The 20,314-nt window shown below is 60.5% G+C and overlaps 3 protein-coding genes and 1 long non-coding RNA gene across 14 annotated transcripts; 3 read left to right on the forward strand and 1 right to left on the reverse strand.

Moving 5' to 3' along the window:
* The first annotated feature begins 102 nt into the window (after positions 1 to 102).
* On the forward strand, positions 103 to 8,798 carry PRICKLE4 (prickle planar cell polarity protein 4). 3 transcript variants are annotated; one of them, XM_074893692.1, is made up of 9 exons: positions 139 to 544; positions 5,284 to 5,415; positions 5,498 to 5,644; positions 5,845 to 5,952; positions 6,034 to 6,171; positions 6,277 to 6,477; positions 6,728 to 6,914; positions 7,106 to 7,423; positions 7,712 to 8,798. In XM_074893692.1, exons 3-9 carry the CDS (start codon positions 5,501 to 5,503, stop codon positions 8,203 to 8,205), a joined length of 1,590 nt encoding a protein of 529 aa, XP_074749793.1. In that variant the 5' UTR covers positions 139 to 544; positions 5,284 to 5,415; positions 5,498 to 5,500; the 3' UTR covers positions 8,206 to 8,798. The 3 variants fall into 3 exon arrangements, with proteins under 3 accessions (XP_074749792.1, XP_074749793.1, XP_074749795.1); XM_074893691.1 differs by lacking the exon at positions 5,284 to 5,415 and having other exon boundaries at positions 103 to 544; XM_074893694.1 differs by lacking the exons at positions 139 to 544; positions 5,284 to 5,415 and adding an exon at positions 589 to 3,572.
* Positions 8,799 to 9,009: 211 nt separating this feature from the next.
* LOC141954392 (uncharacterized) lies at positions 9,010 to 19,252 on the reverse strand. 9 transcript variants are annotated; one of them, XM_074893845.1, is made up of 15 exons: positions 19,190 to 19,235; positions 18,887 to 18,951; positions 13,885 to 13,989; positions 13,495 to 13,593; positions 13,145 to 13,303; positions 12,778 to 13,053; positions 12,465 to 12,556; positions 12,126 to 12,262; positions 11,876 to 12,018; positions 11,597 to 11,764; positions 11,248 to 11,349; positions 10,900 to 11,112; positions 10,597 to 10,755; positions 9,891 to 9,986; positions 9,010 to 9,545 (listed from the first exon to the last, which is right to left on the reverse strand). In XM_074893845.1, the coding sequence occupies exons 1-15, from the start codon at positions 19,203 to 19,205 to the stop codon at positions 9,363 to 9,365; spliced, it is 2,013 nt and encodes a 670-aa protein (XP_074749946.1). In that variant the 5' UTR covers positions 19,206 to 19,235; the 3' UTR covers positions 9,010 to 9,362. The 9 variants fall into 9 exon arrangements, with proteins under 9 accessions (XP_074749946.1, XP_074749950.1, XP_074749948.1 ...); XM_074893849.1 differs by lacking the exons at positions 18,887 to 18,951; positions 19,190 to 19,235 and adding exons at positions 15,311 to 15,355; positions 15,620 to 15,725; XM_074893847.1 differs by lacking the exon at positions 13,885 to 13,989 and having other exon boundaries at positions 19,190 to 19,252.
* LOC141954395 (uncharacterized) lies at positions 14,502 to 17,711 on the forward strand. Its single transcript, XR_012632172.1, has 2 exons — positions 14,502 to 14,728; positions 17,436 to 17,711. It is a non-coding gene; the product is annotated as an uncharacterized LOC141954395 (long non-coding RNA).
* Positions 19,253 to 19,287: 35 nt separating the features above from the next.
* Positions 19,288 to 20,309, forward strand: TOMM6 (translocase of outer mitochondrial membrane 6). The gene is made up of 3 exons (XM_074893859.1): positions 19,288 to 19,445; positions 19,529 to 19,630; positions 19,968 to 20,309. The coding sequence occupies exons 1-2, from the start codon at positions 19,315 to 19,317 to the stop codon at positions 19,623 to 19,625; spliced, it is 228 nt and encodes a 75-aa protein (XP_074749960.1). The 5' UTR covers positions 19,288 to 19,314; the 3' UTR covers positions 19,626 to 19,630; positions 19,968 to 20,309.
* The last annotated feature ends 5 nt before the right edge of the window (positions 20,310 to 20,314 follow it).

Genomic DNA, 20,314 nt, shown 5'->3' on the forward strand with positions numbered 1-20,314 from the left:
TTCTGATCTAGGTAGGAAAATAAATCACTGCGCGGATCATAAAAGTCATCAAAACGGCAACCTGGGGTGAACTGAGCCGCAGATGGAGGGAAGGGCGCGGACGCTCGGAAAATGAGAGGTAGCGAGAAAAACAGATGTCATCTAGAGCTCTTTCCCCTGTAGGGTTAATGTACACCCCCCCCTCCGCCATCCTTTGCTCTTCCCCTCCCTGCCTGCCGCTGGGATTCCCTGCCATTGGCTGTCTCTGTAGGTTTAGGCTAAAAAGCCTGTAATTAGGACCCCGGCTGACACAGATCCAGTTTCCTGGGCAGGCAGATTAAAAAAAAAAAAAAAAAAAGAGAGAGAGAGGAAAAAAAAAAAAAAAATTGTTTCCCTGACTGAGCTTGGATGTTTTCCTTTCGCTTTGTAAAGTTTTCCCTGCTCAGGCTCCATTCCCTCGTCTCCTCCGGAGCAGGGCGGGACGGCGGCGGCCAGAGCGGGGCTGGAGCAGCCGGTGGAACCGGGAGCGACGGGGCCCGGGGCCCGGGGCGCGGGGAAAGGGCAGGTAAGTGAGGCTGGAAAGGTTTCTCAGGGTCGGTTCTCTGAGCTCCGTGTTGAGCTGGAGTTGGGGGAAGAAGGTGGCTGGGAGGCGGGGGGCAGCGGGAGAGTCCCCATCCGGGAATTGTCACAAGGGGAAGAGAAACGAGGGGAGAGGGAGGGTTTTTTGGTTGTTCTTCTCTGGGAGAAATAAATGGAGGGAGGAGAATGATGTTGCTGTCCCCACGGTCTTTGCTTTTGGGGAAATGTCCCCCGAGAGCAGGAGACAGCATCGTGCCAGGCTCTGCCATCCCGGGCTGTGTGGTCACCGCTGGCACAAGCAGGTGCGTGGGCAGGGGGCTGGCAGGGCTGCCAGCTCCCGGGGACAACGAGGGTCTCCGGGAAGGGGTCTTGACTCCACCATCCCTCCTCCACCTGGGATTCGGCAGGAACAGGATGTTTTGGGGTTGGCGACGGAGGTTTTCACCGGAGGCGGTTGGGCCGGGGTGAAATGTGGTGGCCGCGGGGGGGGAGGTGGGGTGGCGGCTCTGGCTTCGGCTGGACGAATGGCTGAATTACGGCAGGTTAATGGGTTACTGCTCCCCGCCGAGCCGGGGCCGCCAGGCATCCCTGCGCTCTCAGGATGGGGGAAAACACGCTAAAAAAAAGCCCTTTGCAGCACTGGCACGTCCACCAGCGAGCAAACAGGCCACGGCGTTGGCCACGGTCCCCTCTGGTGACATGGTGCCGTATGGCAGAGCAGGATGCTGAGACCCCCCATCCTTTGAGGGGCTGCGCTGACCCTGTTCCCCCCCGCTGGTGGCCCATGAGACCGCTGTGCCCAGCCAGCGGCACCCAAGCGTTGCTCCACCTCGTGCCATCACAGATCCAAAAGCCACCGCGGGCTCCTTCGTGAGACAGGCTCCAGCCTGGGCAGCCTGGCTTGGGCTGCGTTGCAGGACTAGCTGCTCCGGCTCGCCTTGCCAGACCTCAGCTTATCTCGCTCCAGAAGAGATGCATCTTTATTGCTCTGCATCTTTATTTCCACGCACCTTCGCTGCAGCTGTGTTGACAGGAGCTGAAGCAAAAACAGGTTATCCTGTGGGTGAGGTCGTGAATACGGAGCTAAACTCTGAAAGCTGCCAGTGCTTTTGGGTGCTTGAAAAGGCATCTGGTCTTTTTGGGGATGGTGAGCTGTTGTGTTTCCTTGGGGTTGTGGAGCTGGGGAGTGTTTGGTGCTTCTGAAGAATAGGCTAGAGGGGTCTGAAAGGGGGTCTTCTGAGATGGAGAGGTGACTTTAGGAAATCAAAGGCTGTGGCAGAGATGCAGCCCAGCCCCTGGCCGTGCTGGGAACAGGGAGCCTGCGCTGAATGCGAATGGGCCGGGGTGGCTGCACTGCAAGTTAATGTGTGACCTTGGCAGGAGAGGGCTGGGAGCCCGCACACGCTCCCACAGCCAGCTGGAGACAGGGGCTGCTCCCAGGGAGCCAAATAACATTAATATTCCCATGAATTTTAGCCTCTTGCACCCAGGGAGCTGCGACTGCTTTGCAAAGAGCTGTAGCGACTGCAGGGAGCGTGCTTGGAGCAGGAAGGGGAGCGTTGCGGGGTCAGCACCAGGAGTGGAGCCTGGACGGCCGTTTGCAGCCATGCTAAGGCCAAAAAGCTGTGAGCAGGCAGGGGAGCACAGCGGGGGTGTTGCCCATCCTTTGGAGAACGCAAGGGAGCCGAGCAGTCGCAGTCTGGAGGAGCTCCCACAGGCAGGACAAGAGGCTTTTAAAACAAAGGCAAATGACAGCCAGTGGCACTCAGCCTGCCCGACAGGTCCCTCGGACGTCCCTTCTCGGGGGACGCACCTCCAGCACTCGGGTCTGTGCTGGCAGGGAGGGGTGGCTCCCCAAAGCACCCTCCTGCCACCCCACCCGACACCTGGGCCAGGCTCTCCTGTCCCTGTTTTTGAGGGCAGAGGCAAGCTGGGAGCATCCCTGTATCCCTTTTGCAGGGGAAGAGCAATAGCAGGACTGCCTGGAGGCAGCGAGGGAGGGCAGGAAGGAAGAGGGGACAGGGATGGGGAGCAGAGGAGCCCGACCTGTTGGGGCTGCCTGGCTCCTTAGCATGGGAGGCGCGTACCTCCGTCACCGTCTGGGGCTAATTACAGGGACTTGTCTACAGTCCAGACGGCTGCCAGCCAGAGTAATCACATCAAACCAGGCTGGGCTGGGCTCTCCAGCACGGCCCCATGGATTCACAGCAGCCGGGAGCACTGCCCTGTCCACTCTCCCCCAGCATCACCCCACTGACAGCCCTGGGACAAGGTGTCCTGCTCACCCTGCCATGGAGGCTGGGGCCACCCAGGCACCACCAGCTCTGCTGAGTTCACGGACCTTCAGAGGGGTCTAATTACAGCAAAGCCCCAACAGATTAGACAAATGCAGCTTGGAGGCTTAAGAAGCCAAGCACAGCCCAGGACTGCCATCCGCCTGCTGTGGGGAGGGAAAAGCAGGGACATGTGTTACCCAAGCAAGGCAGCAGCGGAGCTGGGACTGGTCACTGAACCCATGGAGGTCCCCATTCAGCATCCCCAGGGACACGTGTGATCCTCCTGTAGAGCCAAGGCTGGTTACTGCCCCAACACCAGCGGTGGTACAGTGATCCTTCACCAACTCAGCAAGGCCAGGGCTCTCTTTGGTCTGTAAATACAGAATTGCATCCAATTATTTCATCCCTATCCCCTCCAGAGCTGAGCACAGCTTTGAACAGCACATACAAGCAGCCCTGCAGTCTTTGTGGGCTAAGCCCAGGGCTGGCAGACCCAAACCCCAGGAAAGGGCAAGCAGCCCTTTTGTTTTATCCCGCTGATTAGCCAATCTGCAGCGTTAATCATTGACCCAGATGCATGGCAGGGAAACCTGAGCTGCCCAGGATGATCCCACCTGCTCCAGCTCCTGAGCTGGCCACGTTGGGGTGCAACGCCAAGATGCTACATGGTGGCTGTGGTGGAGGGAGCACACTGGGAGCAGGCGCTGAACCAGGGGTGTTGAAGGACATTGGAGAGAGGTTGGTGCTGGTCTCTTCTCACGGGGAATTAGCGACAGAACAAGAGGGAACAGCTTTAAACTGCAACAGGGGAGGTTCAGGCTGGACATGAGGAAAAAATGTTTCCCAGAAAGAGTGGTCAGAGAGTGGAATAGGCTGCCCAGGGAGGGGGTGGAGTCCCCATCCCTGGGTGTGTTTAAGGGTCGTTTGGATGAGATGTTGGGGGATGTGGGGTAGGGGAGAACTTTGTAGAGTCGGGCTGAGGGTTGGACTCGATGATCCCGAGGGTCTTTTCCAACCTGAAGGATTCTGTGATTCAGTGATTCTGTGAAGGTGTTTAGTGGGAGCAGTGGGGATGCAGCTGCTGGTGCTGGCTGGGGTGGCCCTGACAGCATGGACAGGGGGGATAAACCAGACGTGTAGAAGTACTGTCCCAGTGCGGAGGAGTGAAGGGGTCCTCATGGTGGCAGTGATGCAGGAGGACCTCGGTGCATGGCCTGGGGGTTACCACCCCTCAACCCTTGTCTGAGCCCATGCCCGGCTGCTTGCTGTGTAAAACACTTTCCAGAGCAGTTGATCCATCCGTGGTGGGCATTGCACGGGGTGAATCCAGGTGTCCCCTGAGGCCGTTCGGTCACAGCGCCGAGACTTGTCAGCAGCTCAGCTCCATCCCACCCGTATCCCACCCTCGCTCCCCAGGCCGGGGCAGGAAGCACGGGCAAAGGGCGTCAGGCTCTGGGCTGGCATCCAGGGAGCCCCAGGAGCCACCACATCGCCATCTCGCCTTTGTTTTGGAAAGCCAAGCCAGGAAGGAAGCGAGCGGTGAAAAGCGCCGCGTGGGGAGGAGGGGACGGGACCGGATGGGTTTCCACTGCGTAACCATTAGCCAGGCGAGGTGGTGGCGGCTGGGCGAGCCGGCTGCCGGGGCAGGAACAGCTGCTCAGGGCAGAACAATAGCAGCCCGAGGGGAATAAATTATTTTCCACTGAATTGGGCTAAACCTCAGTCTCCTCCCACTGCCCCACTCAGGGACAGGCCACTAAACCAGGGATTAGCTTGTGCCAGCAGAGAACTGGTGGCAGCCAGGGAAAACCTCCTGCTGTGGGTGAGTGAACGGCCAGGGCCATTTCCCAAAATCTGTTCCAGCTTGAGCACAGACACCCGGGGTCTTCCCTGCCCAGCTTCAACCCATCACCATCCCTTCAGCTCCTCCTGCTTGCCAAAGCCCCTGCCCTGCTGACCACCCATGCCCTCAGTGTGGGTTTGTTATAACCCCTGTTGTAAATTTAGAAGTGAAACCAGAATATAATTTTGTAATTTTACTGGAATAAAAACAAGCAAAACAGCGCTGGGTACGCCGGGGAGTCTTCGCTCCGCAACCGACGCACACCTATGCAAGGTAACACAACTTCCTTTATAGTCTAGCTTCATTACATATTCATAAAATGGGCGTATTTCTTCTGAGAAGTTTCCACCTCCAGGCTGCGCAGGTGTAGTAGAGCTTCTCGAATCTTCTGGTGTGGTCTGGGGATTCAATACAAGGGTCTTTCTGGCAGCATCCCCCTCTCCCTTTGCCCAGGCGCAACAACAGTCACAGTCTGCGGTTACGAAAACTTTTAACCAATTTAACAACAAAACCACGGCCACTTCCCTTTAACATATATACATTGCAAAATGCTTGCAGCACATCTGTTTCCCGTATGCCCACGCTAAAGGTCACTCTATTTCACAGCACGAATCACCATTGCATTCCTCACATCGAGGTCGTAGTGGCACTGAGCATCATCCTGGCTGGACCTGCCCCGGGGTCCCTCCCCGGGACAAGGGGCTGCTCGTCCTGCTGCCACGTGGAGACAGTGGGCAGGCGGGGTGATACGTGTCCTGGAGGTGGACCCCTCCTCCCTGCCTGGCCGAGGGTCTCCCCAGCTCTGATCCTCTCTCCCCAGCTCATGTCCCTGCCAAGCCCCGCATGGCCCCAGCGAGACGAACCTCCCCCCTGCGGCACTGCCACCGGCCTCCCGCCAGCCTCGTCCGACAGCGACTCCGGCTGTGCCCTGGAAGAGTATCTGGAGCCCCCCGCAGACCCCCCCGAGGTGGGCAGCACCCCGGCTCTCCCAGGGCTTCCTTTGCTCCCCACTCTCCCCCAGCCCTGCAGGTGCCATCCACGGGTGGTACCCGCAAGCAGAGCACCCCCAGCCCCAGGATGAAACACATGTTTTAGCAACTTTGACCAACACAGCTTAATCACCCTAAAAATCTGCTTGTGTTTCTCTCTCCCATGCGACACCCCAAGGTCCCGCTGTGCTTCGGCCCCCGCTCGCCGCAGCCAGCCTCTCCTGCCGACAGGATCCGGCTCCGCGCCAGAGCCCTCCTGCAGCAGCTGCCTCCTCAGGACTGCGATGTAAGACACGTATTTGTTGGGTGCTGCCCACCCCGGGGCTTCACCCACCACCCATCCCCTCACCTCCCGCTCCCTGTGCAGGAGAGATACTGCCCCGACCTCGCGGAGGAGGAGAGGAGGCAGCTACGAGCCTTCAGCGCCCGACGGAGACGGGAGGCCCTGGGGCAGGGGCTGGCATGTCCCGTGCCAGGTCCCTGCCATGGCTGTCCCTGCAAGAAGGTGAGGCATCCCCCTGCCCAGCACCGGGCAGCACCCATTCCCCAGCAGGGACCTGTCCCCAAAAGCCAGCCTGGCCCCAAACCCCCGCGTCCCTCTGCCTTGCAGTGCGGCAGGAGGCTGAACAAAGGGGACCCCGGGATTTCAGCGTCTCGGCTGGGGGATCAGTTCTGGCACCCGTCCTGCTTCTCCTGCCACTTCTGCCACCAGCCCCTGGTAGACCTCATCTACTTCCAGCAGGACGGAAGGATCTACTGCGGCCGGCACCACGCCGAGCTCTTCCGACCCCGCTGTGCCTCCTGCGACCAGGTGGGTGCCAGGCAGGGGAGAGGCTTTTACCTCCCTTTTGCTGTTGTTAAAAAGCTCCTGCGCTTGGCTGGGGGCTGAAAACGCAGCGAGCGCTGATGGGCAGGAGGTCCCTTCCTGAGCCTTGCAGAGAGCCCTGTGCCCGTCCCAAGGCATGGGGGCTCCTCCTCTCTCCTTGGCACAGCAAAGCATCCTCCGGGCTGCACGTTTTCTAGTCGGGTGCTTAGAGGATAGGTTGCTTTCCCCCCTCCAGCTGATCTTCATGGAGGAGTGCATCGAGGCGGAGGGCCGGCGCTGGCACCTGGAGCACTTCTGCTGCCTGGAGTGCGACGTGCCCCTGCGCGGGCAGCGCTACGTGATGAAGAGCGGCCGGCCCTGCTGCCGCGACTGCTTCGAGAGCCTTTTCGCCGAGCCCTGCCAGGCCTGCGGGGACCCCATCGGTACGACCCCCCCCTGCCCCATTCCCCCTCCCTGACCCCGGGCAGGGTGCAGTGGGGCTTTCCTTCCCCGGGGCAGGCGGGACGTGGGCTGGGAGGGCTGCGGAGCCAGAGCCCCGCGGCTGGGTGCGGAGGACGGGTGTTGGCACACGGCCGCAGGAAGAGCCTCCCGCTCACCCACGGTTGCCTCTCAGGTGCCGACAGCGAGGAGGCCACCCACCAAGGGCTCCACTGGCACGCCCGAGCCGCCTGCTTCTGCTGCAGCCTCTGCCGAAAGCCGCTGCGGGGGCAGCCCCTCACCTCCCGCCACGGCCGGCTCTTCTGCTCCGAGACCTGCAGCCTGGGGTGGGATGCGTCCTCCACCGCTTCCGACTCCTCCGACTCGGCTTTCGCCTCGGCTCCGTCCCCCGACTCGACGCCCCTCTCCCGCGCTGGCCCCGCCGGCAGGACCACGCCGGGGACGGGCAGCACCTCAGCAGCCGGGGGCTGCAGGCAGCAGGTGGAAGGGGCAGGTAGGGACCCTACTGCTACGTGGTGGGAGGAGAGTGGGAGCAAAACCAGGCTCTGCTCAGCCCCTGGGTACTTTATGGGTCTGTCACATGGGCGCAGCCCAACCCAGGGCTGGAGCAGCGACGATGGGCCCCCAGCCCACCTCCTGCAGCAGGGCGAGCGCTGGTGGCTGGGGTTGGGTTGGTCCAACCCTCCGGTGCACTCCGAGGCAGCCCTCGCTGCACGAGGGGCTGTGGCAGGGCAGGCTCAGCCTTCCTCTTCCTCACCCATCCTTGCTTTCCTCCTTCCAGAGGCTTTGCTGGAGCAGGGCCCTGTGCATCCTGCGTTCAGGAGCCTGGAGAACTGCGGAGCAGCTGCCAAGGAGCGGAGCAGGGATGCTGCGCACACAGTGATGCTGGGACCACCAATCAGCCACCCCTCCGCCCCCCAGCCCAGCACAGAGGGTCTCAACGAGCCTGGAGCCTTGGGCCACCCAGTTTTGGGGGACCCTGACCCCCGAACACCCGCAGGCAATGGAGACGCACACTTTCGAGCAGGGACATCCCCTGCCCGCCACAGCCCGCGGCCAGAGGACATCGACCTGCAGGACATCACGGAGGAGGATGACTCCTGGTGTCCCACCTGCTCTTCATCTTCGGACTCGGACTCGGAGGAAGAGGGTTTCTTCTTCGGGAAGCCCATCCCCAAGCCCGGGATGAGTTCCCTGGGCAGGGAGCCCCTGGGGAGGGCCAGGGGCACAACGGCAAAGCAGCGGGGCAGCAGCAAGCACTGCAGTGTGTCCTAGCAGCGGGGACGGCGGGGCGGGGGGGGGGTGTGTCCTCATCCAGCATTGCCCTCCTGCCAGTCCCTGCCAGGTCCTGCCAGCCCCTGCCACAGTCTCAACACGTTCCACGCGGGTTTTGGACGCACCCCAAGGCTGGTGGGAAGAAGCCACTGGGATCCTTCCCCCCTCCGGCAGCTGCTGGCAAAGCACAGCCTGCAATTCCTGCTGCAATTCCTGCCGGCCTCTCCCGCAATTAGGAACAGGTAAAGCAGGTAGGGAGCAGAGACCCGGCAGCTCGCACCCAGGGCTCCCACCTCAGCCAAGGCGGCCGCCCCCGAGAGCCGCCCCGCGCAGGGGAGGGCAGTTGGGTGCTTAAAACAAGGGCAGCTGCCTGCACTGTCCCGCTGCCGGGGACCCACGGGGACAGGAGGGGTGCTGGCTGCCAGGGTGGGATCCTTCTCTGCGACACGTTCTTGAAGGATGAAGGTCACCACCAGCCGCTCTCCATCCCTGGTGGCACTGCATCCTGATGCCACCGCGGGGAGGGGATCAGGGGGGGCAGCTCTGCTGCTGCCAATGACGATGCTCCAATAAAATTTTGGCTGAAATCTGAACACGGGAGAAGCCACCACACGTCTGCCCCATTCCTCCCCACGCCAGGGTCACTGGGGAACCCCACAGGACCATGTCACCAGAGGGGTGTGGGCCCTAGGGGTGCTCCTTGTCCTCTGCCACAGCTGGGGGTCCCCCACAGTGGGTTCACTGCGAGACCCCTCCCTGACCGTCCCCAGGAGAGTGGGGCCAGAACAACAGCAGAGCAAGTGCTGCAAAGATCACAACTGATTTATTTTTAAATTTACAACCAAGAATGACCCCCAGGGTTTTGGGGAGCATCCCTATGAGGCAGGAATAGAGGGAGCAAGGAGCTGGGGCTCCCCCTCCCACCACCCTCCAGTAAAACCAGCTCCCCATTTTACTGCACATACAGGTCTGGGCAGGGCTAAAACTAAGCACCCCCCTGCAAGAGAGATGGTGGGACGGTACCAGCATGTCTGTACCACCTTGACCCGAGGGCTCAGCACCACCACAAGCACCCTGATGCGCTCTAAGGCCCCCCCCTCACCCTCCCAACCCCAGCTGGTGAGAGGGGGTGTCCGTCCACTCGCCCCAGCCCCCCCTCAGGGCCTGAGGGTGGCCGAGTCGTAGCTGTTGATGAAGTCCTCCAGCTCCTGGAGGAGATGAATGCGGCCTTGGCGGAGGTTGGCCCTCAGCGCCAGCCCCAGCGCCGCCTCCATGGAGGGCTCCTTCTGCAGCAGCATTGTGGCCACCACTGCGATGGTCAGGCTGAACTTCTGGTACGACTGCAGGGGAGCGGCACGGGGTCGGCACGGGGAACCCCAAAACTTCCCCCCCAGCAGTGTGCAGCCCCTCCCTAGGGTTATTTCTTCCCCTGGGGCTGGTCCACAATCCCCCTGAGAGCATCTGAACCCCTGCAAATCCCTTCTTGCCCACAAACACCTTTCGCTGCAACCACCATCACCAGGAGCGGTTTCTCCCCAGTAACCCCAAAAATGCTAAAATTCACATCCCTCATCCCCCAGCATCGCTTTTCCCCCCGTGGTTCAAAGGGTCCTCGAGGGAGCCCCTCCACCCTGCAGCCGGTCCCAGGCCCCCACACGCCTCAGCCAGGGGCCGCCGGGACTCACCAGCTCGATCTCCTCCTTCCTGGCAAGGACGGCGGCGGAGCGGAGGTCGGTGCTGGCTGGGGGGGGTGTTGGGAGCCCTTGCTGGCTGCCTGCAGCCTGGGGGGTGGAAAAGGCGAGGAAGGGTCAGCTGCTTTGTAGGGAAGAGGGACTAGGCAATGTTGGGGTTAAACTGGGCTGCCAGTACTGGTTACTAGCCAGGAACTGGTCACCTCACAGGGGGACCGCTGGGATTTTGGCTCCCCGGGGGGCTGGTTTGTCACCCTTCCCTCAGGTGTAAGACCTGCCCCCAGCTCCCCCCTCTGCCCCCAGCCCAGGCAGCGAGAGCCCCGCTAGCAGATTTCTCTTCCCCATTAGGCAGTAATTAAGCTGCTCTGCAATGCTCTTGTTTGCTTCGTTAAAGCTTGAGTCCCAGGGTCATTCACGCTCCAGCACACTCTCAAGGCTCTAGTTATTTTTTTGGCCTTTCTCCCAGTTATCTCCCGTTTATCAGCATCTCCGGCACAGCCGGCACTGGGGCTGATACGGGCTCTGCCTCCAGACAAAGCAGCACTTTAACCCCAGCCCCTAATCCTGCAAACGGGGAGGCCAGAGGGATCCCCCTCTGCTGCTCCTGGGCTCTGGCAGCATCCCTGAGCCCAGGGGACCTGCCCTGCCCGGAGACACCTCAGGGTGAGTGCAGAGGAGTGGAGGCACCCTGACCCCGTACCGGCTCTGTCTCACCAGACCCAGGAGGGTGCTGGGTCCCTGGTGAGGGCTCTGGCGCGGCGCAGATATCGGAGCAAGCCTTGCTGGGCTGTGCATCAGGCTCCGGGGTAGCTCCTGGCAGGACCTGCAAGTTTTCGGGTGGCTGAAGGTCACCGAGAAGCTGTGGGAGAGAGATAGGAGTTGGGGGAAGAAGGCAGCGGCTGCACAGGAGCGGGGGGAAGCAGCACAGCCCCTGCCTGCAGCAGTGGCATTGAGGGGCTCTCACCCAGGGTAGGGGACACAGCACCCACGTGCCAAAACCCACCCCATCGCGGGCAGCTTCTGCCTCGGCTTCTCCAGCTCCACTCAGCAGACGCTGCTGGCTCCGGGAACACGGGCAGAGCTCAGCACCCACCTCTCCAGTGGAGCCGGCTGCCACACAGACCTTCTCAGCAGGCTCCGGGGGGGCTGCTGGCCCGTGGGGATGTGACCCACCGCCCCCGTCAGCCTCGGGGACACTTTGGCTGCGCGGCTCTACCTGTGCAAAGCATCACCAATGCGCTGCAGAGACCAGGGTGAGGGCATCACCCAGGCAAGGGGAAAAAAAGGGTTTGTACAGGGGGCTGCGAGCTCCTGCCTCCCCCGTGGGAGGAGGAGATGCATTAGCTCGTACCTCAAGGTGTTCCCTCGTGCTGGCAGAGCTCTTCTCCGGCGTGGCTGGCTCTGTTTCCAAAGCAGAGGGGCTCCGGCCATGGCTGCCCACTCCCGATTTCACCTGGGGACACGCGATGGCATGAGGCCAGCGGGTCCCCCCGTGGGGTGACCAGTCCCCAGCTACACATCCTGGGGAGAAGAGCTGGGGGACGGGACAGACAGGGTGCTAAAACCCAAAGGAAAGCACAGGGCTTTGCATCCCTGGAGAAGAGTCAGGAAAATTTCCGTGCCTGGCAAAGAGACAGCAAAGTGAAGAGCGAAAGGGCTGGTTGAGACAGAGGAGGAAGACTTTACACCGGCCCAGGCACCTCCAGGGGTGCAAGCATCCCTGCCTGCTCTCCTACGGGCGTTGCTCCTGCTGCCTGCTCTGGCTCTGCACCCTCTGTCGCAGCCTGGGGATCTGCAGCCGTGCTCTTCTGAGGGGGGGCAGCCGGTTTGGGGGGCTCCGGGGCCTTCGTGCTCACTGCCAGCAGACCCTGGGGGAAACCACGCTGGTTAGGGGTTACGGTGGCACTGCACGGGGCTCAGACCCTGCAAACTCGGGTCCCTGCTGGGTGCTGGGATGGTGGGGGGTAAAAACCCACAACCTGAGCTGTCTGCTTCCTGCTCTCTGCACCATCTTTGGAGGAAGTACGTGGCTGGGGAGGATCAGGGCGCCGTGGCACTTCTTTCAGCACCGACCGCCTCTTCCCAGAGAGGGAAAGAAGGGGCCTGGAGCGTGACCGATCCCCTGTGGAGCGAGAAACACAACGGGAGCAACTCCTTGCTCTGCCCGAGGAGATGCTGCTGAGCAGGATGTGGCCCCGCGAAGCCCCAGGGAGCCCATACAGGACAAACCTCTGGAGGCCCAGGGGTATGTGAAATGCTGGACAAAGGTTAACTCTTGGTAGCCATGGTGAAGCTGTTGCCAGCGTTTCCCACTCAGGCCGTGACTCTGCCAGGCCGTGTAGCTCCTCTGGAAGCTGCCTCTCCCCCTGCGGGAGCAAAGCCAGTCCCAGGGTGGGGGATTTAGGCTGGAAGGGGTCTCCAGTGCAATCCCCCCACCCTGAACAGGGCCAGGTTCAACGCTGCCCCTTGGCTGTGCACCAGCGCAGAGCCTGGCCCTGGTGTCCCCGCTCGCCACCCCACAGCTGCACGGTCCCCCCTGAACCCCCCACCCTCAGCATGGGCACCCACCTCAGCAAGCTGGCGGGGGCCCGGCATGGGCGCTGCTCCTCATTGGGGAATCCAGACCACGCAGGGTCATTGGGGCCAGGTTGCTGCTGCTCCTGCAGGGACGGGGGTGGGTTTAGACACAGAGCAGGGCAGCGGATGCTGTGACTGCCGAGCAGAGAAGCTGGGCTGCTGCTGCTCCCAGCATCGTGCAGGGAAACCTGTCCCTTGCACTGTCCTTGTCACCAGGGCAGGGAACGGCCCCTGCCTCATTTCACCCACTCCTTGCCCTCAGTCCGGTAGCTGCTGCCACCTCCCCGGCCCACGACCGCCTCACCGGGTTCCAGCCCTTTTCGAAGAAGTCCTCAGGTCCTTGGTAGTCTCTGTCATCCCAAGACGGCAGGGGACAGTTGTCAGGTCCCCATCTCCAGTCCTCGCCGGTTTCCCATTCCCCGTCCTCGCCGGTCCCCCATCCCCCATCCTCATCAATCCACCATCCCCCATCCTCGTCGGTTCCCCATCTCCAGTCCTCGCCGGTTCCCCATCTTCCGTCTTCCTCATTCCCGTGGAAGTTGTCAGGGCCAGGGAAGGGTCTGGGGTCCCAGGGACCAGACTGCAATGGCAAATCGCTGCAGGTGAGGATGGTGGCAGGCTGGGAGTAGCCACACAGCTGCAATCCCCGTCCCAGCCTATCTCCCCCTCACCGAGTCCCAGTCATTCTCTTTGAAGTCCTCAGGTCCTTGGTCACCTTCTCCATTGTCCCAGCAGGACAGCGGGGGACAGTTGTAGGACGCCCATCTCCCGTCCTCATTCCCCTGGAAGTTGTCAGGGCCAGGGAAGGGTCTGGGGTCCCAGGAACCGGGCTGCAACGCCAAATCACCGCCAGTGAGGACAGCAGCTCGCTGTTCCCCCTCCCCACTGTGGCCCTCAGCTTTCCACCTCTCCTGCTCCTGGGGAAGCCCCCAGTTTTGGCTACCCCGGGTTTGTAGGTGAACCCCAACAGTGCCATCTTCCCTTGCTGCACAGCCGCTCGCCCTGGCCCCTGCCCCCTTACCTGGCGCCATTGGCCCCAGCCTCTCCTCTGGTTCTCCATGGGCAGCTGGTCCCTGACGTCCTGGGGACCGCGAGCACGTCCAGCCGGCCTGAGACTGGGCTGCGGAGAGGGCACAGGGAGATGAACGCAGGATCACACCCTCTGGTGCCCTTGGACCAGCTGGATGCTGAGCAGGGATGGAAAGCCTGGAGACCATCCACCTTCCCCTCCTAGTCGAGGTCCCAGACAATTCCCAGTTCTTCCCCAGACCACGGCGATGCCCTCCTGGCTCCTCAGCACCCCGAGCCATGGAGCAGTGGGCACCCATCCTTGCCCCACAAAGCTCCTCCACTCCCAACCACCCCGGCGGCCCCAGCTGCGTGGCAGCAAGAGGGTCACAAAACCACCTACTTCCCTGGGGAAGCCCCTCACGTAGCCCTTCTGTGAGAACATCTTGCCAAAAGCTCGTCCTGGCCCCAGTCCCAGCGACAAGGCCCCCAGAGCGTCAGCATCCAGCTGCAAAGGGAGAGGCGTGGGTGAGCACGTCCCACAGGACGTCACTACCGGCATGGGACGGCTGCCGGTCCCGTGTCCCCTGCAGTGCTCCCCAGCCCTGCTGAGCCCCGAGCGCTGGGTCACCTCGGCCACGGGGCATTGCCACCAGCGAGGACCCGCAGGAGATGGGTGAGCTGGGGGTCACACAGACCTGCTCCCTGGCCCAGGAGGGGACAGAGGTCCTGGCAATGCCGGGGTTGCTCCCTTGGCACCCCCGCACTGTGCCCAAAGCAGCTCCCCTCGCCTGGCTGAGCCTCCGCCTGCTCGCAGCCATGTTCCAGTCACCCTGTGCAAACCCCACGGGTCACAGCACCCAGGGCACCACCCTGCTATTGTCCCACGGGATCCCAGCCGAGCCATTGTTCCTCCCTGGCACTGGAGCAGGGACAAGGCGCCCGCCGGGTGCCCCCAGTGCGGTAGGCGCACCCGCCTTGACAAAACTGAAACTCCTCAGCTGCTGGAGCATGACACAAGGTAACTCGTCGCATCTGCATAATAATCACAGTCGCTTACACATTATGAACATTGAGGCCCTCGGTCAATGAGTAATGTGACCATATCTGAGCACAGATCAGGTTTGACGAGGGGACAAACCGCCGGAGGCCAAACTGAGCAGCGGCTCCGCAGCCGGGGACTCTCCCCTTGGGTCAGGATGCGGCCCAAGGTAACTCCTCGAGGTTGAGAGCCCTCCCCTTCTAAGGTGAGTGACTGCACACTTTTGGGTCATCATTCTAAACTTAGGAATTTCCGCGTCAGCTGCGCAGCATGAATTTCGCTTGGCCTTCTGAATCTGTAGTTTACCAATGTTAGTCCGAGTACTAAACCGATGCTGATTAAAATAAATCTCATTTCGAGTGTAGCCCCTGTCTAATTGTCTAAGCCTCTGCGACACCCGGCCAGCCCGGCACTGCCGCGGGCTGCGAGCCCTGCTCCCGGCTGCGTCCCTGCCACGGGCAGAGTTTGGGGTCTCGTAGGGGCTCAGGGCTCAGACCCCGCGGGTGCAGCATTGCCCAGGCTCCCCGGGGCAGCCTTTGGGGCTTCCTCACCGCCAGGCCGCAGCAATCAGGGCTTATCCCAGGGATAAGCGAGCAGGGGATGCTTGGACCCAAAACTGGCCGATCCCAGCCCGGCCGGAGCACTGGGCTCCCAGTGCCACCAGTTAATACTCGCAGCCTCGACCCAGGCTGGCAGGAGTTAACGGCAGCACAGGCACCACTCAGCAGGGACCTAGGGAGAGGAAAAGCGAGGAAATAACACATTTACCCCCAAACTGGGGTTTTACCTGGGCAGATCAGTCCTGGGTGGCCCTGGAAAGCAGCTCGACCGCCTGGAGAGATGAAGCACCGAGGAGCATGGCAGAGACTCCTGCACCCCAGCCCAGCCCCCTGCAGCCCTTCACCCCTGGGGTTGCCGGATCTCCCCCACCCCCTGCGTTTGCTGAACACAAACCAATAGCAAGGTGCTAATTCCTCCCCCGAGCCCGGGAGCTCTCCCTTGGAGCCCTGCCGAGCACTTGGATTTCCCTTCCTTGAAAGCCAAGCTGCGATTCCCTCTGGGAGCTTTTACTCCTGTTTGCAGAGCGTCTCCTTACACTGATTTCAGCGGCTGAAGATAAACACTCGCTAGCAGGGGAAGCGCAATCGGGGTCAACAGACCCCCCCCCCACACACACACTTCCTGGAGGCTGCACAGACCACAGGCAGCACTTCTTAAAGCAGCCTCTGATAACCAGGGCCAGCCAAATTCCTCCCCTTATCTAAGATCCCTCAGCAAGCCCGTTTTAAAGCAGAATTGGATGCAAAACCTGCAAACTCTGCACCACACCAGTCTCTGGTGGCAGCCCCTGGTCCAGCCCTGTTGCCACCATGCGGGGGGGGGCCTGCACCCCTAGAACACACAGCAACCATGCAAAGGGGGGGCTCTGCACCCCCAGGGCACACAGCATCGTGCAAGGGGGGACCCTCTCCCCCCTCTCCCGAGCCCGCTGCCAGTCCAACCTATCTCCTGGTGCAGGCGCTGCCAGGCACTGTGGCAGTTGTGCCCACCCTGATGGAGACTGTCGAGCCACAGCGTTTGCAAACTTTGGTGAAATATAAAAATACTTGTTAGTTCTGGCAAATCTGCTGATGGGTAACCACAACATCTGCTGATTTCGGTCACAACAGGGTTGCACAACTGGCTATTATTAGAACCACACTTTGGCCAAAAGCCAAACCCCTGTGCCAGTGAGGACAAACACGACCATATTTTTGACCACAGACCAGATTCGACTAGGGGATAAACGGGGTCCTGTCGGAGGACAAATTGAGTCAGTCCTCTTTGGAGCAGCGGGTCTGCAGTTGGGGACTTTCCCCATGGGTGGGGAGGCTGCTTGAGGGAACTCCTCGAGGTTTAGAGCCCTCATCTTGACTGGTGAATGAAACACCGTTTGGGTTAGTTCCTTTCTAAAACTTAAGCTTAAGTCAGCTGTGTAGTATTTGATTCCGCTCAGCATCTGGACTCTGTAGTTTAGTCATGTTTAGCGTATTAAATGGTATTTGACTAGAATTAATTTTCTTTGAGCTTGTAACCTACCTAATTTTGTGAGCCTCTACAACAGGCACCTACAGCATCTCCTCCCCATTCCCTGCATCCCCACGGGGAACGGAGCTCCCAGGAGTTCGTTAGCGCCGGCCAGATGAGTTAGTACAAGGCACAGACATCTCGCCCAGCCCCACGATGAGATGCATCATCTTCCCGATGCTTAAGGAACACCTGCGTTGTGTCAGGGAGGGTCTGACAGCAGCGGGAGGTTTTGCTGGGGGCTGGGAATGCTTTGATAACCAGCTGGTCCGAACTGGTCTGCCCAGCAATGCGAACTCCTAACCGACAGGGAGCACAAAGACGAGCTTGTGACCTTGCAGGAATGTGGGAGGAGATGAGGGGGAAGAGAGAGGCTCAGGGTGAGCTCGCTGATGCTGAATGGGAGCAAAGGAAGAGATTAAAGGAAAAGCACAAAATCTGAGGTGGAGTAAAATCCTTCAAACACAACAAACGAGCGGTGCTGTTCGCAGGGACGGGGCAGCCCGTGGCCCATCAGAGCTGGCTGCTTCTCAACACTGCTCCCACCGGGCAGATAACACACAGCTTTCCAGCTGGTCAGTTAATTATAGTCTCTAATAGCTATAAATCAATTAACTAACTGGGTGGATCAATTAGCTCTTTGGGATTTGGGAAAGGAACACAGCAGTAGTGTGATAGATTGGGTGGGTTTGTTCACTAAAATGTCAGCAGGATAAAGTGCTTGTTTGCTTGGCAGGATATGCTGGGGGCCTCTTGGTGGGTGAGACCCAGATACCGTTAGGCCTGCTTAATCAGCCCCCACAGGTCTGGTCTCCACCCAGATGCCGTTAGGCTTGCTTAATCAGCCCCCACAGGTCAAGTCTCCACCCAGACATTGAGAGGATCGAATAAGGAAGATTGAGAACCTCCATCCCTGCGACCCCCTAGCAGCAAAACGAACATGTGCAGAGTATACCGAAAGAAACTACATCAACCGGGAAGAAGACTGTATATAAAAAGGGACTGTAAAAAGGGAAGAGTGGCGCCGTTGATGGAGCGGAGACTCCCCGGCTGCCCAGCGCTGATTTTTGCTCGCTAACTTTGCTTGCTGAAATTATAATAAATTCTGATTGGGTTGGAAACTTTTGGTCTCGTTTTCTCAACTTATAACAGTAGGGACAAATGTGGCTGTAGCCTGGACGGCCAGTGTCGCAGTATGTCCCCCTGGGGAGTCGAGTGGCTTCGTAACCCCACGGCTCCTCGGCTGGTGCACGTCAGAGCCTGGCTTGGTGACCTGGGTGTCCCCAAAGAGGAGGGTAACTAGCTCGCAGTGAGCAGGGAAATAGGAGTAACAGGAAAGCTATGCTAATTGCCAGAAATTCTGTGTAAGGATAAGTTACTCCGATTGCTAAAATCTTTACATAATAAAGTTCTCATTATAATTACAACGCTGTGGCCAGTTCTCATTTCACAGAGGATCCTTAAAAGAACCTGCCCGTCCCCGTAGCATGGGGTGACACACAGCACACCCCAAAAGCTGCAAACCACACCAGGTTTGGGGCTCTGCAGTGAACGCCTCTGCTCGGGCCAGGTTACTTTAGCAGATCTCAATCCTACAAGCTGCTTTTTCCAGGCACAAGAGCTCGGGCGCAGAAGACAAGGACTGGTGCAGGGTCGAGACCCCGTCTCGGTGCACCGATCTGGTCCCAGCTTGCCCAGCATACGCCCTGTCCTGCCGGTAACCAGCCATCTCAGTGACCCCAGCTGCTCCATCCCGACTTGTTTGATGTGGAACCACGTGGGCACAGTAATACATAATCAAAGAGCGCAGAAATCAAGGCAGGGATGTCCACAATTTCAGTGAGGTTAGTACCAGGGCACTGAGGTAAGTGCCAGCGCAGGGTGCCCCAGCAGCGGGTACACATGCAAGGCTTAACGGCTCTAACGAAGTGAGTTTCGCTGTGGGGAAGCCCCCTCCTGATGGAAACAGGCACCTCCCAGGGAAGGCAGCGATGCCTGGGGTACCCGAGAGCTTTTTTTTCCCAAAAAGCCACAAAGGCTGAGAGGGGGTTGCCGGGAGCAGCGGAGCGGGCTAGGGAAAGGCCAGGCCTTGCTGGGGGCTGAGGGCAGTGGGGTCATGGCGGGGGAGATCCTCAAACCAGAGTGAAAGAGCTGGAAGGAGCCGAAGGGAGGAGTTGGGCACAAGGAACAGAGTGAAGGCTCAGGCCTGGGCAGGGAAGGACAGAGGAAAGAAGAGAGACATTTCTAAATGAAACCACGGCAACAGTGTCCTGCCCAGGGGTACCACAGTGCTTACTGCTGAGCGCTGTCCTTTGGGGCACAACGGCGGGTGGCAACCATCCCGGCTCCGGGGTCCAGCACCTGGAAAATTCAGTGTTTGGAGGAGGGGTCAGACAGGATGAGGGGTCACGGCCCCCTCCCGCGCCTCGGACATTCTGCCATTTTCCATCATCCCCCTCCCAGCAGCAGCAACCCCGGAGAGCGCCGCCCTTGTGCCACCCCGGGTTCCCGGGGACCCCGATCCCGGAGGTGTGTGTGTGGGGGGGGGGGGAATCGGCCGGGGCCGAGGTGTGCAAGGGGACCCCCCAAGTGTACACACCCCGCCTGCCACGCATCGGGCCAGGCCGCCCCGCCGCGGTCACACACGCGGAGCCGCTGCACGAGGGCGCCGCGCACCGGAAGTGACGTCATCGCGCGGCGGCGGGCGCGGCGCGAGGCGGCAGCATGGCGGCGGCAGCGGCGGGAGGAGGAGGAGGAGGAGGAGGGGGGCCTGGGGCCGGAGCAGCACCGCAGGGGCTACGCGGGTGGTTGCGGAGCGCTTACCGCTTCGCCACTGACCGGAACGACTTCCGCAGGTCGGGGCTGCGGGGCGGGGCGGGGCGGGGCGGGCAGGAGCGGGAGCAGGAGCAGGAGCCAGCGCTGCCGGTTTCTCTTCCAGGAATCTGCTGGTGAACTTGGGGCTGTTCGCCGCTGGCGTCTGGGTCGCCCGGAACCTGACGGACATCGATCTGATGGCCCCGCAACCCGGCCCGTAGCGGCGGTGAGTCCTCGGGGAGCGGGAACCGGGAGGCCGCGGGGCCGAGGGGTCTGCGGTCGCTGCTGCGCTGGTCTGTGACCGAGCCGTGGTGCCCATGGGTGCGTGTCCGTGCTGGCGGACCCCCCGCAGCGTGTGAGGGCCCCCCCGGCGAGGGGCTGTTACAGTACGAGGTGATCGAGTTAACAACGAGCTGCAAAAGGGACTAAACCCCGAGCACGCCCCGGCCCCGGGAGCACTAAAGCCTAAAGCAATCTAGTTACACAAAGAATTGCAAATTTGCGTTAGACTGCCCTATGCCAGTAGACTGGACTTATCTAACTCTGCTTAATTGCTGACCTAGGAACGAAATAGAGCGGCAAGGGAGAAGAGCTCGCCCCCCGCCCCCCCCACACCCGAGGACCAGAAGAGACGTGTTTAGCCATTACAAGTTACAATACGTTCACCAGAGTAGGGTTTGTTCTCCCTCTCTGCGGAGCTGCTACTCACACTTCAAAGCTGTCACGCTTGAAGCGGTGACAAGGGGGGGAAAAAAAGCTTTTCAGTGTGAGAGAGAGAATTTATTTCCAATTCATTCTGCAAGGCACAATGAGAATAGTTTTGTCAAGGAGGTGAAGCCATTGTGCATGGAATCTTCTGTACCCCCATCTAAATGTTTATTAAAGTATGTAGAATAACGACACAACGCGC

Source organism: Strix uralensis, chromosome 24, assembly GCF_047716275.1.
Source record: "Strix uralensis isolate ZFMK-TIS-50842 chromosome 24, bStrUra1, whole genome shotgun sequence".
NCBI lineage: Eukaryota > Metazoa > Chordata > Aves > Strigiformes > Strigidae > Strix > Strix uralensis.